Source organism: Engystomops pustulosus, chromosome 2 (genome assembly GCF_040894005.1).
Source record: "Engystomops pustulosus chromosome 2, aEngPut4.maternal, whole genome shotgun sequence".
Classification (NCBI taxonomy): Eukaryota; Metazoa; Chordata; class Amphibia; order Anura; family Leptodactylidae; genus Engystomops; species Engystomops pustulosus.
In genome coordinates this window covers 13,838,989-13,854,291 of record NC_092412.1, presented here as the reverse complement: position 1 = coordinate 13,854,291, position 15,303 = coordinate 13,838,989, and the positions used below count along the sequence as shown (strand labels likewise).

Genomic DNA, 15,303 nt, shown 5'->3' with positions numbered 1-15,303 from the left:
GGTGACCTTACCTGGTGATGTGAGGGGCTGGTGGTCCTCCATCATCATGTCCTTGTACTGGTCCTTGTGTCCTTCTATATACTCCCACTCCTCCATGGAGAAATAGACAGTGACGTCCTGACACCTTATAGGAACCTGACACCCACAATGACAAAGTCATCACCCAGACACCTCCCTTGTGTTATTGTACAATGTCCCAGCATTCCCGGCAGCGCTCACCTCTCCGCTCAGCAGCTCAGTGATCCTGGAGGTAAGTTCTAGGATCTTCTGCTCATGTATCAGTGAATGAGGTGGAGGCTCGGTGATGGGGCTCTGGGTCCATCCTCCTGACACACGGGGGGTCACACACTCACCAGACGACTTCTTCACTACTGTGTAATCCTGTGTATGGGGAGACACTGATCACTCCCATGTCCTGGGAGACTCTCACCTCTCCGGTTATCAAGGAGATCATCTCCAGGGTGAGCTCCAGGATCCTTGTATGCATCTGGTCTCTATCCTGGACCTTCATCTTTCAACAAAAATTCTGTCTGTGGGTTTTCTCTATAATAATAATCATAATCTTTATTTATATAGCGCCATCAAATTCTGAGGAGGAGAGAGGATGAATTCCATCTTACAATGGTCTAACGTAGACATATTCGATATCACAAAAAAATCTTTTTTTTTCCATTCTACCATTCTGGTGCCCTAACAGTGTCATCATCCTACCTCCCTTAGACTGTTTCACACTAGATGCCTGAACCTGTACCACTGCATTTTCACCATTAGTCGCCACTATACTAACAGTGCCCCCACAGTAGCTTATATAGTAATGGTGCCTCCACAGCAGCCAAAATAGTAATGGTGCAATACAATCACCACCATACTAACAGTGTGGTAAATACTAAATTCTAAAATTTTGAAATACGCACTTCCATTTTGTTTTAACCAATGTGAAACACTTAAAGGGTTAATAGACTAAATAGAAGTTGTTTACATACGTTGAGGTGTATAGTTGCTATAGTGGGGTAATTTATGGGGATTTATTTAGGCCTAAGAAAAATTGTAAGCCTCATAACATCCTATAAAAAAAGAGGGAACGCATATAAATCCATGTCATCATAAAGAAGATATTCCAGAAAGGTTAGTTATTAAGCTTTTTGGGTAGTTTAACCCCTTAACGACTTGGCCTTTTTTAGTTTTTTCACTTCCATTTTTCACTCACCAACTTCAAAAATCTATAACTTTTTTATTTTTCCACATAAAGAGCTGTGTTATGGCTTATTTTCTGCGTAACAAATTGCACTTCATAGTGACGGTATGCAATATTGCATGCCGTGTACTGGGAAGCGGGAAAAAAATTCCAAATGCAGTGAAAATGGTGAAAAACCACATTTGTGACGTTTTCTTGTGGGCTTGGATTTTACAGCTTTCACTCTGCGTCCCAAATGACATGTCTACTTTATTCTTTGGGTCGGTACGATCATGTGGATACCAAATTTGTATAGGCTTTATAATGTTTTCATACATTTAAAAAAATTAAAACCTCCTGTACAAAATATTTTTTTTTTATTTTGCCATCTTCTGGGGCCAATAACTTTTTCATACTTTGGTGTACGAAGCTTTGGATAGTGTCATTTTTTGCGAATTTTGATGGCGTTTTCATTACTATAATTTTTGGGACTGTGCGACCTTTTGATCACTTTTTATTAATTTTTTTATATTTTTCAAAATGGCAAAAAAATGCCATTTTCGACTTTGGATGCTATTTTCCGTTACGGGGTTAAACATAGTGAAAAAATATTATCATATTTTGATAGATCGGGCATTTTCGGACGCGGCGATACCTAATGTGTTTATGATTTTTACTGTTTATTTATTTTTATATCAGTTCTAGGGAAAGGGGGGTGATTTGAATTTTTAGGTTTTTTTATTATAATTTTTTTTTTTTAAACTTTTTTTTATTTTTACTTTTACTATTTTTCAGACTCCCTAGGGTACTCTAACCCTAGGTAGTCTGATCGATCCTATCATATACTGCCATACTACAGTATGGCAGTATATGTGGATTTTACTCCCCATGCATTACAATTGTAATGCATGGGTTAAAACGAAGTAGCCTCGGGTATTCGGAACACCCGAGGTTACCATGGCGACGGATCGCCGCTCCCCGTGACGTCATCGGGGAGCAGCGGTCCACGACAAGATGGCGGCCATCTCTTTGAAGCCGCCGGCAATGCTAGCACCGATCGCGGGTGTTACCGGTAAGCCTTTGCTGCGGGACCCGGCGCGCGCCGTACTAGGGAAGGGGTTAACTATCTGCCTGGAAAGCAGAACATTTCAAACTTTGAAGATGCCGTGATTCACTAAGATCGTGCGCCCGATATCCTGCATGTGTCGCTTCCCCGCTCAGGTCCCCGGAGTTCACCTTCTTCTTCCTGGTGCATGTGAGTGCATTGTCTTACGACACAATTTGAATGTTAAATCCCGCGCTCAGTCCGAATCCATCAGATCACAGATCAGCCCCTCCGATTTCTTTCGCATGAAAGCCGGCACCGATGCACCAAAATCCGGTAAAATCCTGAAAATGTTTGAAAGTTTGACAAAAGTGTGCACATGGACCCTTAGTAAATAAGCCCCAGAGTGTTGCAGCGCGTCGGTCTGTGGCGCCTGGCTGTTTTGCATTCATGTATTGTCTTCCTTGTATATGGATTGATGAAGAAAAATACGTTTTTATACCCTGGATAACAAAACAATCTTAAAATCACTTGGATATGTTAAAGTGTAAAACTTATAACCAATTATCGTGACACGTCAGATTCTAAAAATCAAAAAAGGATTCTAAAAAGTCAGTAAGCTCTAAACAAGCGTTGGTGATAAAGGGGTTAAACGCTTCGTGAAAAAAAGAGAAGGAGGAGGATGGAGATGACAGATGTAATGTGCTACTAGCAGCTACATGCACAAAAGGGGCTCATATAAGGAAAGTACCATAGTCAGAAATGAGAAAGTGGAGAAATAAGCTGAAGCAATGGTCAGGACTCCTAATTCTAATAAAATAATAAAGGCAGTATACAAATCTGAGGGGGTTAGTCTGACGTTTCTGACCATTACAGTCCATAATATCTCCTGCATAACAACTATGCCCCACACTGTGCTCTGAAACAACACTGTATATAGTATAGTATCTCCTGTATAACAACTATGTCCCACACTGTGCTCTGAAACAATACTGTATATAGTATAGTATCTCCTGTATAACAACTATGTCCCACACTGTGCTCTGAAACAACACTGTATATAGTATAGTATCTCCTGTATAACAACTATGTCCCACACTGTGCTCTGAAACAATACTGTATATAGTATAGTATCTCCTGTATAACAACTATGTCCCACACTGTGCTCTGATACAACACTGTATATAGTATAGTATCTCCTGCATAACAACTATGTCCCACACTGTGCTCTGAAACAATACTGTATATAGTATAGTATCTCCTGCATAACAACTATGTCCCACACTGTGCTCTGAAACAATACTGTATATAGTATAGTATCTCCTGTATAACAACTATGCCCCACACCGTGCTCTGAAACAATACTGTATATAGTATAGTATCTCCTGTATAACAACTATGTCCCACACTGTGCTCTGAAACAACACTGTATATAGTATAGTATCTCCTGTATAACAACTATGTCCCACACTGTGCTCTGATACAATACTGTATATTAGTATCTCCTGCATAACAACTATGTCCCACACCGTGCTCTGAAACAACACTGTATATAGTATAGTATCTCCTGTATAACAACTATGTCCCACACTGTGCTCTGATACAGCACTGTATATAGCTCTCACAGCACAGCTGACCCCCTCTAAATAATAACACTATACCATAATCATAACGCCCCACAGCAGCCAATATAGTAAGAGTGAAGGAATATAAAGACTTACCCAACCTCTTGTGTCAACCCCCCTCTTCCTCATAGTCTGTAAGCTCTTGTGAGCAGGGCCCTCACTCCTATTGTTCCATATGACTGTTTGTTCTTTGTAATGTAATATAGTTGTATATGTCCCCTATGATTTGTAAAGCGATACGGAATTTGATGGCACTATATAAATAAAGATTATTATTATTATTATAGTTACCCCTGATGAAGCGCGCGCAGTGCAGGCAGTAATGTATTCGGCTCTTTGAGGCTTCAGCCAGGAAGATGAAGACACAGAAATCACAAGATAAGGAAGGCGTCTGCTCTGGTGGTTAATGTTTTACAGCCCATGGGGGAGATTTATCACTGCTTCTACATCAGTTTTCTGTCATAGAAGCAGTGAAAGAATTACAAATTCTTGCACAGTGCAAGTTTTACAGCGACTACACATGAATAAGTTGCTGGGTATGGAAGATTTACCCCCATTGATTTGTTTTTCTTTGTTATCAATCCATTTTTTTGGGCTTGAAAGTGAGTATTTAGAGATCTATTTGGGGATTGTCCTGTATCATCAGGGATACATATGTACATGTAGACCTCAACAACTTCGGTCAATGGTCCAATAAACTTAAAATGAATAGATATTTCTTTGAACAAGTATATATTTAGTCAGAAATGGTGGTATGTATCAGTTCTTTACCTCACAGTCACACATCTACATCTCTCTCAGCAAATATCTCTCTCAGTAAAGGAAATTATCTCCCTGATTTCTATAGCAATGTTGGCTGAAACCTTTGTCTCTTTGAATTAGTTCACTTTACTTCAGCCATGTCTGACTTTTACCTCATGAATGTCCTGCACCTCAGCTTCAGCTTCACTGACTGACTCCTTCCCTCACCACCTCTCTCTCTCTCATTTCAATTTCTTCACACATTTGTCTTTTATTCTTCTCTAGTAGAGGAAACTATCTTCTATTTTATAGATATTTTATCTCTAGACCGTGTTCTTATTCTTCTCTCCAACTTTTACCTCAGGATCATCATCTTTCCCTTCTCTCTTTCGTCGTCTCCCTCAGATTCACCTCTTTTTCCTCACTTGCTTATGAGATAGTACTAAAAAGGGAGGGAAAAACGGCAGAAAGGAACTTACAAAAGTTGCTAAAGAGTTTAGGAATGTCTGGCGATCCCTTAGACATAGCCCTGTGGAAAACTGCCTATGGGTGACCAGTACTGGATGGATTCAGGATAATAAACTGGTTTGACTGGTTTGTTTATCGTTAGACATTGGCGCAGCTTCATTGTCCCCTAGACACCGGGGAATGAGCTGCATGTAAAAGTTACCTAAGAAACCATTTATGGTGCAATCTTAAGTAAATACACATAGGTCAATTATCCAGAACAGGTCCTTAGAGAAAGATTTTTATGTCGATTGGCTCGACCTTATACACAATGCAACTTCGCTCTTAGATAACAGATATCCTGCAGGCATCAGCAGAAGTCATTCTAAAGAAATCCAACAACAGGGATCCAAAATGGTAACGTCCATAGCGTAAGAAATGTTATCGTGGCTTCTTTCCTGTGTGAATTCTCTGATGTACAGAAAGACTTGAATTCGTGCTAAAACATTTCCCACATTTATTGCATAAAAATGGTTTCTCCCCTGTGTGAATTCTCTTATGTTTATCAAGACTTGACTTATTCCCGAAACATTTTCCACATTCTGAACATAAAAAAGGCTTCTTCCCCGTGTGAGTGCTTTGGTGTTGAACAAGATTTGCTTTCTGAATAAAACATTTTCCACATTCATGGCATGGAAATGGCTTTTCCCCAGTGTGAATTCTCTGATGTGTCACGAGATATGATTTATGACTAAAACATTTGCCACATTCAAGACATGAAAATGGCTTCTCCCCCGTGTGAATTCTCCAGTGTCTAACAAAATTTGAATTGTTCACAAAACATTTTCCACATTCAGGACATGGAAATGGCTTCTCCTCTGTGTGAAATCTCTGATGGCTAATAAGATTGGAACTGTTGATGAAACATTTGCCACACTCTGAACATGAAAATGGCTTCTCCCCTGTGTGAATTCTCTGATGGCTCACTAGATTTGAATTATTGATAAAACATTTGCCACATTCTGAACATGAAAATGGCTTCTCCCCCGTGTGAATTCTCTGATGGCTCACAAGATTTGAATTGTTGTTAAAACATTTTCCACATTCTGAACATGAAAATGGCTTCTCTCCTGTGTGAATTCTCTGATGTGTAACAAGATGTTTTTTCCTGATAAAACATTTTCCACATTCTAGACATGAAAATTGCTTCTCTCCGGTGACATTTTTTGCATGTTGATCAAGTCTTGATTTCTGTGTATAATTTTTCTCACATTTTGATCTTGAAAATATCTTTTCATCTCGGTGACTTTGAAGATGATTGAGAAGATTTGATTCTTGACTAAAAGTCTTCTTACATTTTGGACATGATACCTTTCTTTTATCTCCATGATTTCCCTCCTCTGTGGAAAGATGTGACTGATTATCTTCTTCTTCACCACAAGGAGATGAGGGGGGACGTCCATGGGAACCTCCTGTATTTTCATCACCTGAAAAATATCATCAATAAACATTGGAAGTTTCCTGTTCCCCAGGTACAAAAAGAAGTTACAAAAAGAAGTCAGTAACATACAGTCATCTATGGATAGAAAAATGTATATTAGTTAAAAATATTATCCACTGACATATAATTCCTTAAAGGTCCAAATACCAAAGAAAGTCTCCTACTTTCAGGACACAAAAGGGTTGTATAACCAGTGATACAATCCCACCCTAAAGAGCCTAACAGTCCTAGAAAAACGCCATAGGAGGTGTGGAAAGCTCTGGGCCGCCATATATACAGGATACTCTACTATGACATCACTCAATGGATTCCTCTTCTGGCCAATCAGCTTGTTCTTCTAAGACGCTTAGGACGATGAAGATTGCGTAATCTGAACTTGCCTTAGAGGAGATCACAACATTCCTCTACTAGAGACTATTCGTTCCACTCCTCCTCCCATGATACTTTTCCTCAACTTGACTATAAATTTACACAGGATGACTTCTTGAAGGCCATTATGTCCTCTGACATTGGTGTGACCACCATCTCGGACCATGACTCAGTATTAGTTTTCAGCTCCACACTTACCTGACCTTTTCTGGACATGGAGATTGAATGATTTACTTTTCGAGGATGACTCCTTACTGAAAGAACCGACAGATAAGATGATATTGTCTTTTTCAGACAATAACACCCCTGAGATTATGCCCAGCTCCAGGTGAGAATCCCAGAAAATGGTAGCACGGGGTTACCTAATAGAAATGGGGGCAGGGGAGGCAAAGAGAAGAAGACAGACAGTCCACTCGCTTGTAGACCAATTAGTTAACCTGGAACGATCATATAAGAGAGGAAAAGCTCTGCCTACAAAGGAGGAAATTTTAGGTGTAAGTAAAAAAAACTTAAAGATGTTTTAAATCGTGACTCAGCAAAAATATGTATGAGGTTTTATACTCATGGTAATAACAGTGTGAATCAAGGCAAATAGCTTCATTCTGAGGTTATCTCAGACTTCTTAAAGAGCCCGGACCTACCTAAGTTGAATAGTGAAGTGAAAAAGGGTTTGCCGATTTGGCAAGTTCTGTGCAGCGCTGCGTAATCTGTGTGCACTATATAAATAAAGGAATTATTATTATTATTATTAGGGCAGGCGGGAAAGTAGTAGAATAAAGTCACAGGCTGAGGGTCAAGGGAGGCAGCACAGGCTCGAGCCAGGACCATACATGGAGGAAAACAGATAAGGATCATGGTCAATGAGCAAAACCAAAACACAGGAAATCCAAAGAATTAATAAAAAGCACAAACAAGAACATCGACACTCAGACACCTACAATTTAGGAGGAAATCCTTGAAAGCCTTGTGTCTGAACATCAAGACTCCCCACAAAGCCCCCCAGGGTCAGGATGCCCGACCATTAATTAATTAATAACTTGTACCTGCAGCATGGACATAACCGAGTCACATCCTTATGTCCATAACATTCCCATAATTAGCCCCACGGGAACTACTGAATGGAGATTCTGGAGGAGGAGGAGACCTGACCCCAGGATGAAGTCAATCAAGGTGGGGGGTGAGTACATACAATCTACACCTCCTCCCCCAAAATGGAGGAGAGGGAGCTAGTGAAACCTGGACACTGGTGTGGAGTTTGCTAGGGAGGAGCTTTCAATCTATTGCAACTTCCTACAGATGCAGCCTTCCAGGAGGGGCCGTCACGGGGAAGGGATGGAAATACATGATTTTAGGCTTTCATCGCTGTTTTTGATTCTGGAGGCTGCACATGTTTTACGGCTCCATTTAGCACTTTATCCTGCATATTTCTTCTATTATCCTTTAAAACACAGATTTGGGTGGTTTCCACTCTATACAATAAAATTCATCGGAGCCTCATAGTAACACAACATTTGGGTATAGACAGATGTGACTTGAGTAGGAAACCAGAGACAGATGAGCCGGTGTCTATGTCATCTCCATCTCCTCCCCTGGATGTGACCTCTCCCTGCAATGTATAAGGGAAGAATAACCCACAAGATACATGAAAGGCTCTTACCCTCCTCTGTCACTGATGAGGGGATTTCCTCTCCGCTCCTCCTTCCACCACAACTTTCCTGGAAAGATCCAACATGAAGGACATGAGAACACAAGGAAATGTATCCAGAAATTATCTTATATCTTGTTGATGTATCACAATTATTGATACCAAATAAAGACTATCGTGGAGTATTCCCACGAAGACAAAATGTTCAAATATATTTAGGATAACAAAATATCACATTCTCTAATTCAATGTTATTAACAAAAATCCAGCATTTCAGAGATATAACCCAACCCATCTCTATTAGTCCTGGTGTACACAATTTGGGTGTCCCTGGATACGATCATCAACTCTTGACTACGGTCGGGCCGATCCTCTGGCATTAATAACTTCTCTTGTACTGTAGGGTGAGGGGCAGGAGGCAGAGAGCACTGCAGACACAGGCACTTCCTGTTCAGCAGCAGCTCTACAGACAAGATAAGCTCAGGATCCAAGGGGAGGGGAGGCATAGCAGTGCTGACTGTGTTCTATAGGTGAGGTAGTGGAGTGTGTCATTGTGCCTTATATCCATTTCATGACTCTGATCTCTCATCTCTCTTTCTCTATGTGTCAGATACAAGTACAATGTTCAGAGAGTAAATCAAAGTGTAGATAAACCCTGTACCCTGATAATCTAAGCACATGGTCATCACACAGCATCTCACAGCACTAGAGGAATCATGAAGCATCCGCTCAGCTACTGCTGTAGCAACAAAATTAAAATTGTAAAGTAAGAGTTTAAAAATGATCTTTATTGTGGTAACATTACTAGGGGGTTCAAATTCGAGAACTTTCTTTCATGGGCAAATCCCTTTAATATGTTTTTTATTACACTTTTACTATAAATACTGTATATATTTACTGTAACGATTGTTCTGGTGACATCAATATAAAATGCGTCATAAATGTTGATTAAATTATATTAATAAAAAAATAAAGAAAAAATGAAAAATGACAATGTGATGATATTGAGATCTCTTAGAAGATACATCACTATATATTGGTGCATTAGTACTTATCTTAGTTTCTTCCCGTGAGCTGAGCTCAACCCCCGAGACAGGATATAAGGGGTCCACAGCAGTTACAACTATAATCCATATAAGGGACGGAAACCTCTAGAACCAGCAAGTAAGGGCAATAATCTCCTGCAGGAGGAGACGGGATCCACATTCATCCAAATATTTTACACATCTGCATCAATGTTCCGATTATATTACTGCATAAACCGATGTGACCCGATCCTGAGGTGGAGACTGCGCTCATGGACACCAGGGCGCAGATTATTCACTTCTCCTGCTCCAAGTAACAAGTTCTCTTTACTACAATCTTAAATAAATTTAGGAACCATTTGTAGTTATGACCAACCACAGCGACTAACATCATCCCATAGACCAGTGGTGGCGAACCTATGGCACGGGTGCCAAAGGTGGCACTCAGAGCCCTCTCTATGGGCACCCAAGCCATCAATATAGCACTCGACATAGAACTCAAAGATTCATCTTGCGGTCCCAGGCGACTCAAGAAATGCTGCTCTCAGTGCTATTTTCAAGAAACACATTCTTGATTGCTTGGGGCTGCAGGAAGAGGTAGAACATGTGCAAAGGGGAGGATTATCTTTAGAGCTCCTCTAGGCTTCTTCCTGTACAGGGGGACCATAGTGAGATGCTACAACATTAGTCCAAATTTGCCCTTCTTCTTTCAACTGTTTTGTTGTCCTCTAGGGGCCGATATGATTAAAGGTTGTGGTAGAACAGGTAGCAATAAATTACTGTTTAAATTGCCGTGCTGGCACTTAGCAATAAATAAGTGGGTTTTGGTTGTAGTTTGGGCACCCGGTCTCTAAAAGGTTCGCATCACTGGTATAGAGGATTTACAGGAACCTCAGCTCCATCTACCTGATGATCCAGTGGGACGTTCTGCTCTGGTTCCTCTTTGATATCTTGGGAATCTTCAGGACTGGGACATCTCTCTGGTTCCTGTGTAATATCTCGGGAATCTCCAGGACTGGGACATCTCTCTGGTTTCTGTGTAATATCCCGGGAATCTCCAGGACTGGGACATCTCTCTGGTGGATTTCTCTGACTGGATCCATCTATAGGAAATATACACAGTGACTGATACATTGTCTATATGTGATGATGAGATGATGGAGGAGGTGACCTCACACCTGCTCTGTCCTCTATAATCAGGAAGGTCTCCTCTTACCTGGTGATGTGAGGGGCTGGTGGTCCTCCATCATCATGTCCTTGTACTGGTCCTTGTGTCCTTCTATATACTCCCACTCCTCCATGGAGAAATAGACAGTGACGTCCTGACACCTTATAGGAACCTGACACCCACAATGACACAGTCATCACCCAGACACCTCCCTTGTGTTATTGTACAATGTCCCAGCATTCCCGGCAGCGCTCACCTCTCCGCTCAGCAGCTCAGTGATCCTGGAGGTAAGTTCTAGGATCTTCTGCTCATGTATCAGTGAATGAGGTGGAGGCTCGGTGATGGGGCTCTGGGTCCATCCTCCTGACACACGGGGGGTCACACACTCACCAGACGACTTCTTCACTACTGTGTAATCCTGTGTATGGGGAGACACTGATCACTACATAGATCCTAAGAATCCTTCACCTCTCCAGTCATTTCCCGCTGTTATTCCTAGAGATAAGAGCCGTGTCCTGGGAGACTCTCACCTCTCCGGTTATCAAGGAGATCATCTCCAGGGTGAGCTCCAGGATCCTGGCCGCCATCTGCTCTCTGTCCTTCTCCCGGATCCCTGGTGGATCATTGATGGAAAGGATCATCTTTAGGAGAAACCTCTGGGAGTCCTGGATCTATAGAACCTGAGGAAACATGACAAGAACTAAGAGCAAACTCTATATGAAGCAATTGTGTCCATGACATGTGTGATGTGACAGATGGGGATTCTCCAGACACTGGAGGGGAGGTCACTGGACTGAGGGAGGAGTGATGGCGCTGGACTGTGCCGCTCCTCACTAATAGCACATACTGGACAGGACATGGAGGGAGACTTTGTTGGCTCAGATATTGCCCCACGGGGGGATTATTTGGCCATAATGATCTGACAGGTAACATTGGCTCCTGATCTCTGCTCTCTGTTCCTATAAGCCAGGGTCCAGAATATCCAGAAACACAAGAGAAATTTATTCTCCAAATGTTCCAAGTTCTGGACATCCATGGGAGTTGTAGTCCCTCCATATAGTGTATGTGCTCCTGGAGCGTGCTGGGAGTTGTAGTCCCTCCATATAGTGTGTGTGCTCCTGGAGCATGCTGGGAGTTGTAGTCCCTCCATTTAGTGTATGTGCTCCTGGAGCATACTGGGAGTTGTAGTCCCTCCATATAGTGTGTATGCTCCTGGAGCATGCTGGGAGTTGTAGTCCCTCCATATAGTGTGTGTGCGCCTGTAGTATGCTGGGAGTTGTAGTGCTTCCTTACCTCATCTCTCCCTCATACCCCTCCTCCTGCCCCACTGTCCACTAGTCATGTGACCCTGGGTGTGTGATGTCATTGAATGGGCGGGGCATGGCTCACTATCCCCCTCGTCATGTGACACTAGGGAGTATGATGCCACTGTGGGGACGGGGCCTTCTGCTTACTATCCACTAGTCATGTGACATTGGGGAGTGTGATGTCACTGTGGGGGCGGGGCAGGGAGCAGCGGGGAAGATTGTAGAGTCTTGTAATATAGATTGGCGCCGGGTGTGACGTCACATGGTCACGTGGCTGTCAGTGCGCGGCGCTATAGAGGAGTCAGCGCTTCCCTCACACGGCTTTCTGTGGTGGGGCAGAGGGTTCTGTGTGTTCTGTGGTGGGGCAGAGGGTTCTGTGTGTTCTGGGGTCTGAGGATATGACGGATTCTGTGTGTTCTGGGGTCTGAGGATATGACGGATTCTGTGTGTTCTGGGGTCTGAGGATATGACGGGGTCTGAGGATATGACGGGTTCTGTGGTGGGGCGGAGGGTTCTGTGTGTTCTGGGGTCTGAGGATATGACGGGTTCTGTGTGTTCTGTGGTCTGAGGATATGATGGGATCTGTCTGGTTTGGGCGGGATACAGTCATCAATAGAAAACAATTACCAGCTACATAGATATGTATAGACATATAATAGTCTGCCTCCATGGCTCCTAATGCTCCTCACCCTTCTCTCCAAGTATCTATAAGATTGCTGTGATCTCCAGAAGCCCTTCCCCTGCCTGTACATCCCCTCATGGTGAGACTCGGTGTAGCAGCCCCGGCCGGCGGCACATGTGGCGTTTTGAATCTGTTTTTGGGCCGTTTTTTACGTGTCTGACGTGGGTTAATTGCTTTTATAGTCTTCACATTTTGATTTTTGTAAGGGAGCCAAGTCATTATAATGCATGCCCCACTCAAAACAAATCATTTAAATAAATATCACGCATAAGACCAAACTCTTTGGATAAAAATTGGTTGAAGCCAAAATTGGATTAAAGGGGGAATGAGCAAATAAATCAATAACTAATATTAAAACATTGTCACCAGATAAAACAATGTCATGGAGTCTATATTCATGCTTTGGGCCCTGCCTCATACCCCTTCTTAATGAATTTACGTAGTAAATCATCTGCTTTTTTTGATGTATTCTACACTCACCGGCCACTTTATTAGGTACACCATGCTAGTAACGGGTTGGACCCCCTTTTGCCTTCAGAACTGCCTCAGTTCTTCGTGGCATAGATTCAACAAGGTACTGGAAGCTCCTCAGCGATTTTGGTCCATATTGACATGATTGCATCACACAGTTGCCGCAGATTTGTCGGCTGCACATCCATGATGCGAATCTCCCGTTCCACCACTTCCCAAAGATGCTCTATTGGATTTAGATCTGGTGACTGTGGAGGCCATTTGAGTCCAGTGACCTCATTGTCATGTTCAAGAAACCAGTCTGAGATGATTCCAGCTTTATGACATGGCGCATTATCCTGCTGAAAGTAGCCATCAGATGTTGGGTACATTGTGGTCATAAAGGGATGGACATGGTCCGCAACAATACTCAGGTAGGCTGTGGCGTTGCAACAATGCTCAAATGGTACCAAGGGGCCCAAAGAGTGCCAAGAAAATATTCCCTACACCATGACACCACCACCACCAGCCTGAACCGTTGATACAAGGCAGGTTGGATCCATGCTTTCATGTTGTTGACGGCAAATTCTGACCCTACCATCCGAATGTCGCGAAAATCGAGACTCATCAGACCAGGCAACGTTTTTCCAATCTTCTACTGTCCAATTTCGATGAGCTTGTGCAAATTGTAGCCTCAGTTTCCTGTTATTAGCTGAAAGGAGTGGTGTGGTCTTCTGCTGCTGTAGCCCATCTGCCTCAAAGTTCGACGTACTGTGCGTTCAGAGATGCTCTTCTGCCTACCTTGGTTGTAACGGGTGGCAATTTGAGTCACTGTTGCCTTTCTATCAGCTCGAACCAGTCTGCCCATTCTCCTCTGACCTCTGGCATCAACAAGGCATTTCCACCCACAGAACTGCCGCTCACTGGATGTTTTTTCTTTTTCGGACCATTCTCTGTAAACCCTAGAGATGGTTGTGCGTGAAAATCCCAGTAGATCAGCAGTTTCTGAAATACTCAGACCAGCCCTTCTGGCACCAACAACCATGCCACGTTCAAAGGCCACAAATCACCTTTCTTCCCCATACTGATGTTCGGTTTGAACTGCAGGAGATTGTCTTGACCATGTCTACATGCCTAAATGCACTGAGTTGCCGCCATGTGATTGGCTGATTAGAAATTAAGTGTTAACGAGCAGTTGGACAGGTGTACCTAATAAAGTGGCCGGTGAGTGTATATCAGTGCATTTCCAACAGTGTCTAATGCACTGACGTTTTGGAATATTATCCAGGTCCTAACCACAGGATAGCCAAACTTGCTGGTTGGTGGGGTTCTCAGTGATGGGGGTCCATTGTACCGGTGTTGCGCTCAAGATGCTCCAGTTGCTCTGTTCATCTCTATGGAGCTGAGGAAGATTGCTAAGTCGCGCATGCGGAGCTGAGGTAAAACTGAATCCCGTTCTCGAGATCTGTGGGGGTCCCATCTCTAAAACCTCCACCGATCAACAAGTAAGGTCCATCGCGCATGCGGAGCTGAGGTAAAACTGAATCCCATTCTCGAGATCCGTGGGGGTCCCATTTCTAATACCTCCTACGATCAGCAAGTTAGCGCCTATCCATAACTTGCTATGACTGGAGAACTCCTTTAACTGTAGAATATAGTATTACAATATCACTATAACTTTTGCTATTATCACTGAAGTAAAGTAAAACTGAGTGAATAAAGTTTCAGTTAAATACTGTGAGTAGAACTACTACTGGAAGGCTTTAACATCAATGACGCCTATAAAATTAACCCATTGAGGGACACTTGATTTATCCCTGATGAAGAAGGTTACTGCCTTTGAAACGTGCTAGAAACAATCTATGTACCTTCGTACCTGATTGACCTCCGTCACTCCATCAGTCTTTCCAGACTACTGTATAGTGAAGCTCAGCCACCGGCCGGGGCTGCTTCCCCAATTTATGACTTCAGAGTCCCACCATCATGGGATGTACAGGCAGGGGCAGGACTTTTGAAAGTCACAGCAAATTTGTAGATGACTTGAGTAAAGTGTGACCACCATTAGGAGCACGTGGGTCATTGATCCGGACACTCGATCCTCCTCCCTTCCCCCATTATCCTTGT

The 15,303-nt window shown here is 42.8% G+C and overlaps 3 protein-coding genes across 4 annotated transcripts in view; 1 reads left to right on the top strand and 2 right to left on the bottom strand.

Moving 5' to 3' along the window:
- Nucleotides 1-15,303, top strand: part of LOC140119963 (uncharacterized) — a 1,020,783-nt gene that overhangs the window by 474,520 nt on the left and 530,960 nt on the right. The gene's annotated exons all lie outside the window — the stretch shown is intronic.
- The window catches only part of LOC140119780 (uncharacterized), a 272,257-nt gene that overhangs the window by 244,653 nt on the left and 12,301 nt on the right, over nucleotides 1-15,303 (bottom strand). Inside the window, exon 2 of one of the 2 annotated variants that reach the window (XM_072139134.1) lies at nucleotides 11,271-11,420. In XM_072139134.1, coding sequence (XP_071995235.1) covers nucleotides 11,271-11,381 — 111 coding nt within the window. In that variant the 5' untranslated portion in view covers nucleotides 11,382-11,420. Of the gene's footprint in view, nucleotides 1-430; nucleotides 538-11,270; nucleotides 11,421-15,303 lie in introns of those variants that run through there. The other variant, XM_072139129.1, reaches the window with a different exon arrangement.
- LOC140119833 (uncharacterized) lies at nucleotides 5,321-10,994 on the bottom strand. The gene is made up of 4 exons (XM_072139249.1): nucleotides 10,789-10,994; nucleotides 10,479-10,675; nucleotides 8,560-8,641; nucleotides 5,321-6,519 (listed from the first exon to the last, which is right to left on the bottom strand). Exons 1-4 carry the CDS (start codon nucleotides 10,871-10,873, stop codon nucleotides 5,474-5,476), a joined length of 1,410 nt encoding a protein of 469 aa, XP_071995350.1. The 5' UTR covers nucleotides 10,874-10,994; the 3' UTR covers nucleotides 5,321-5,473.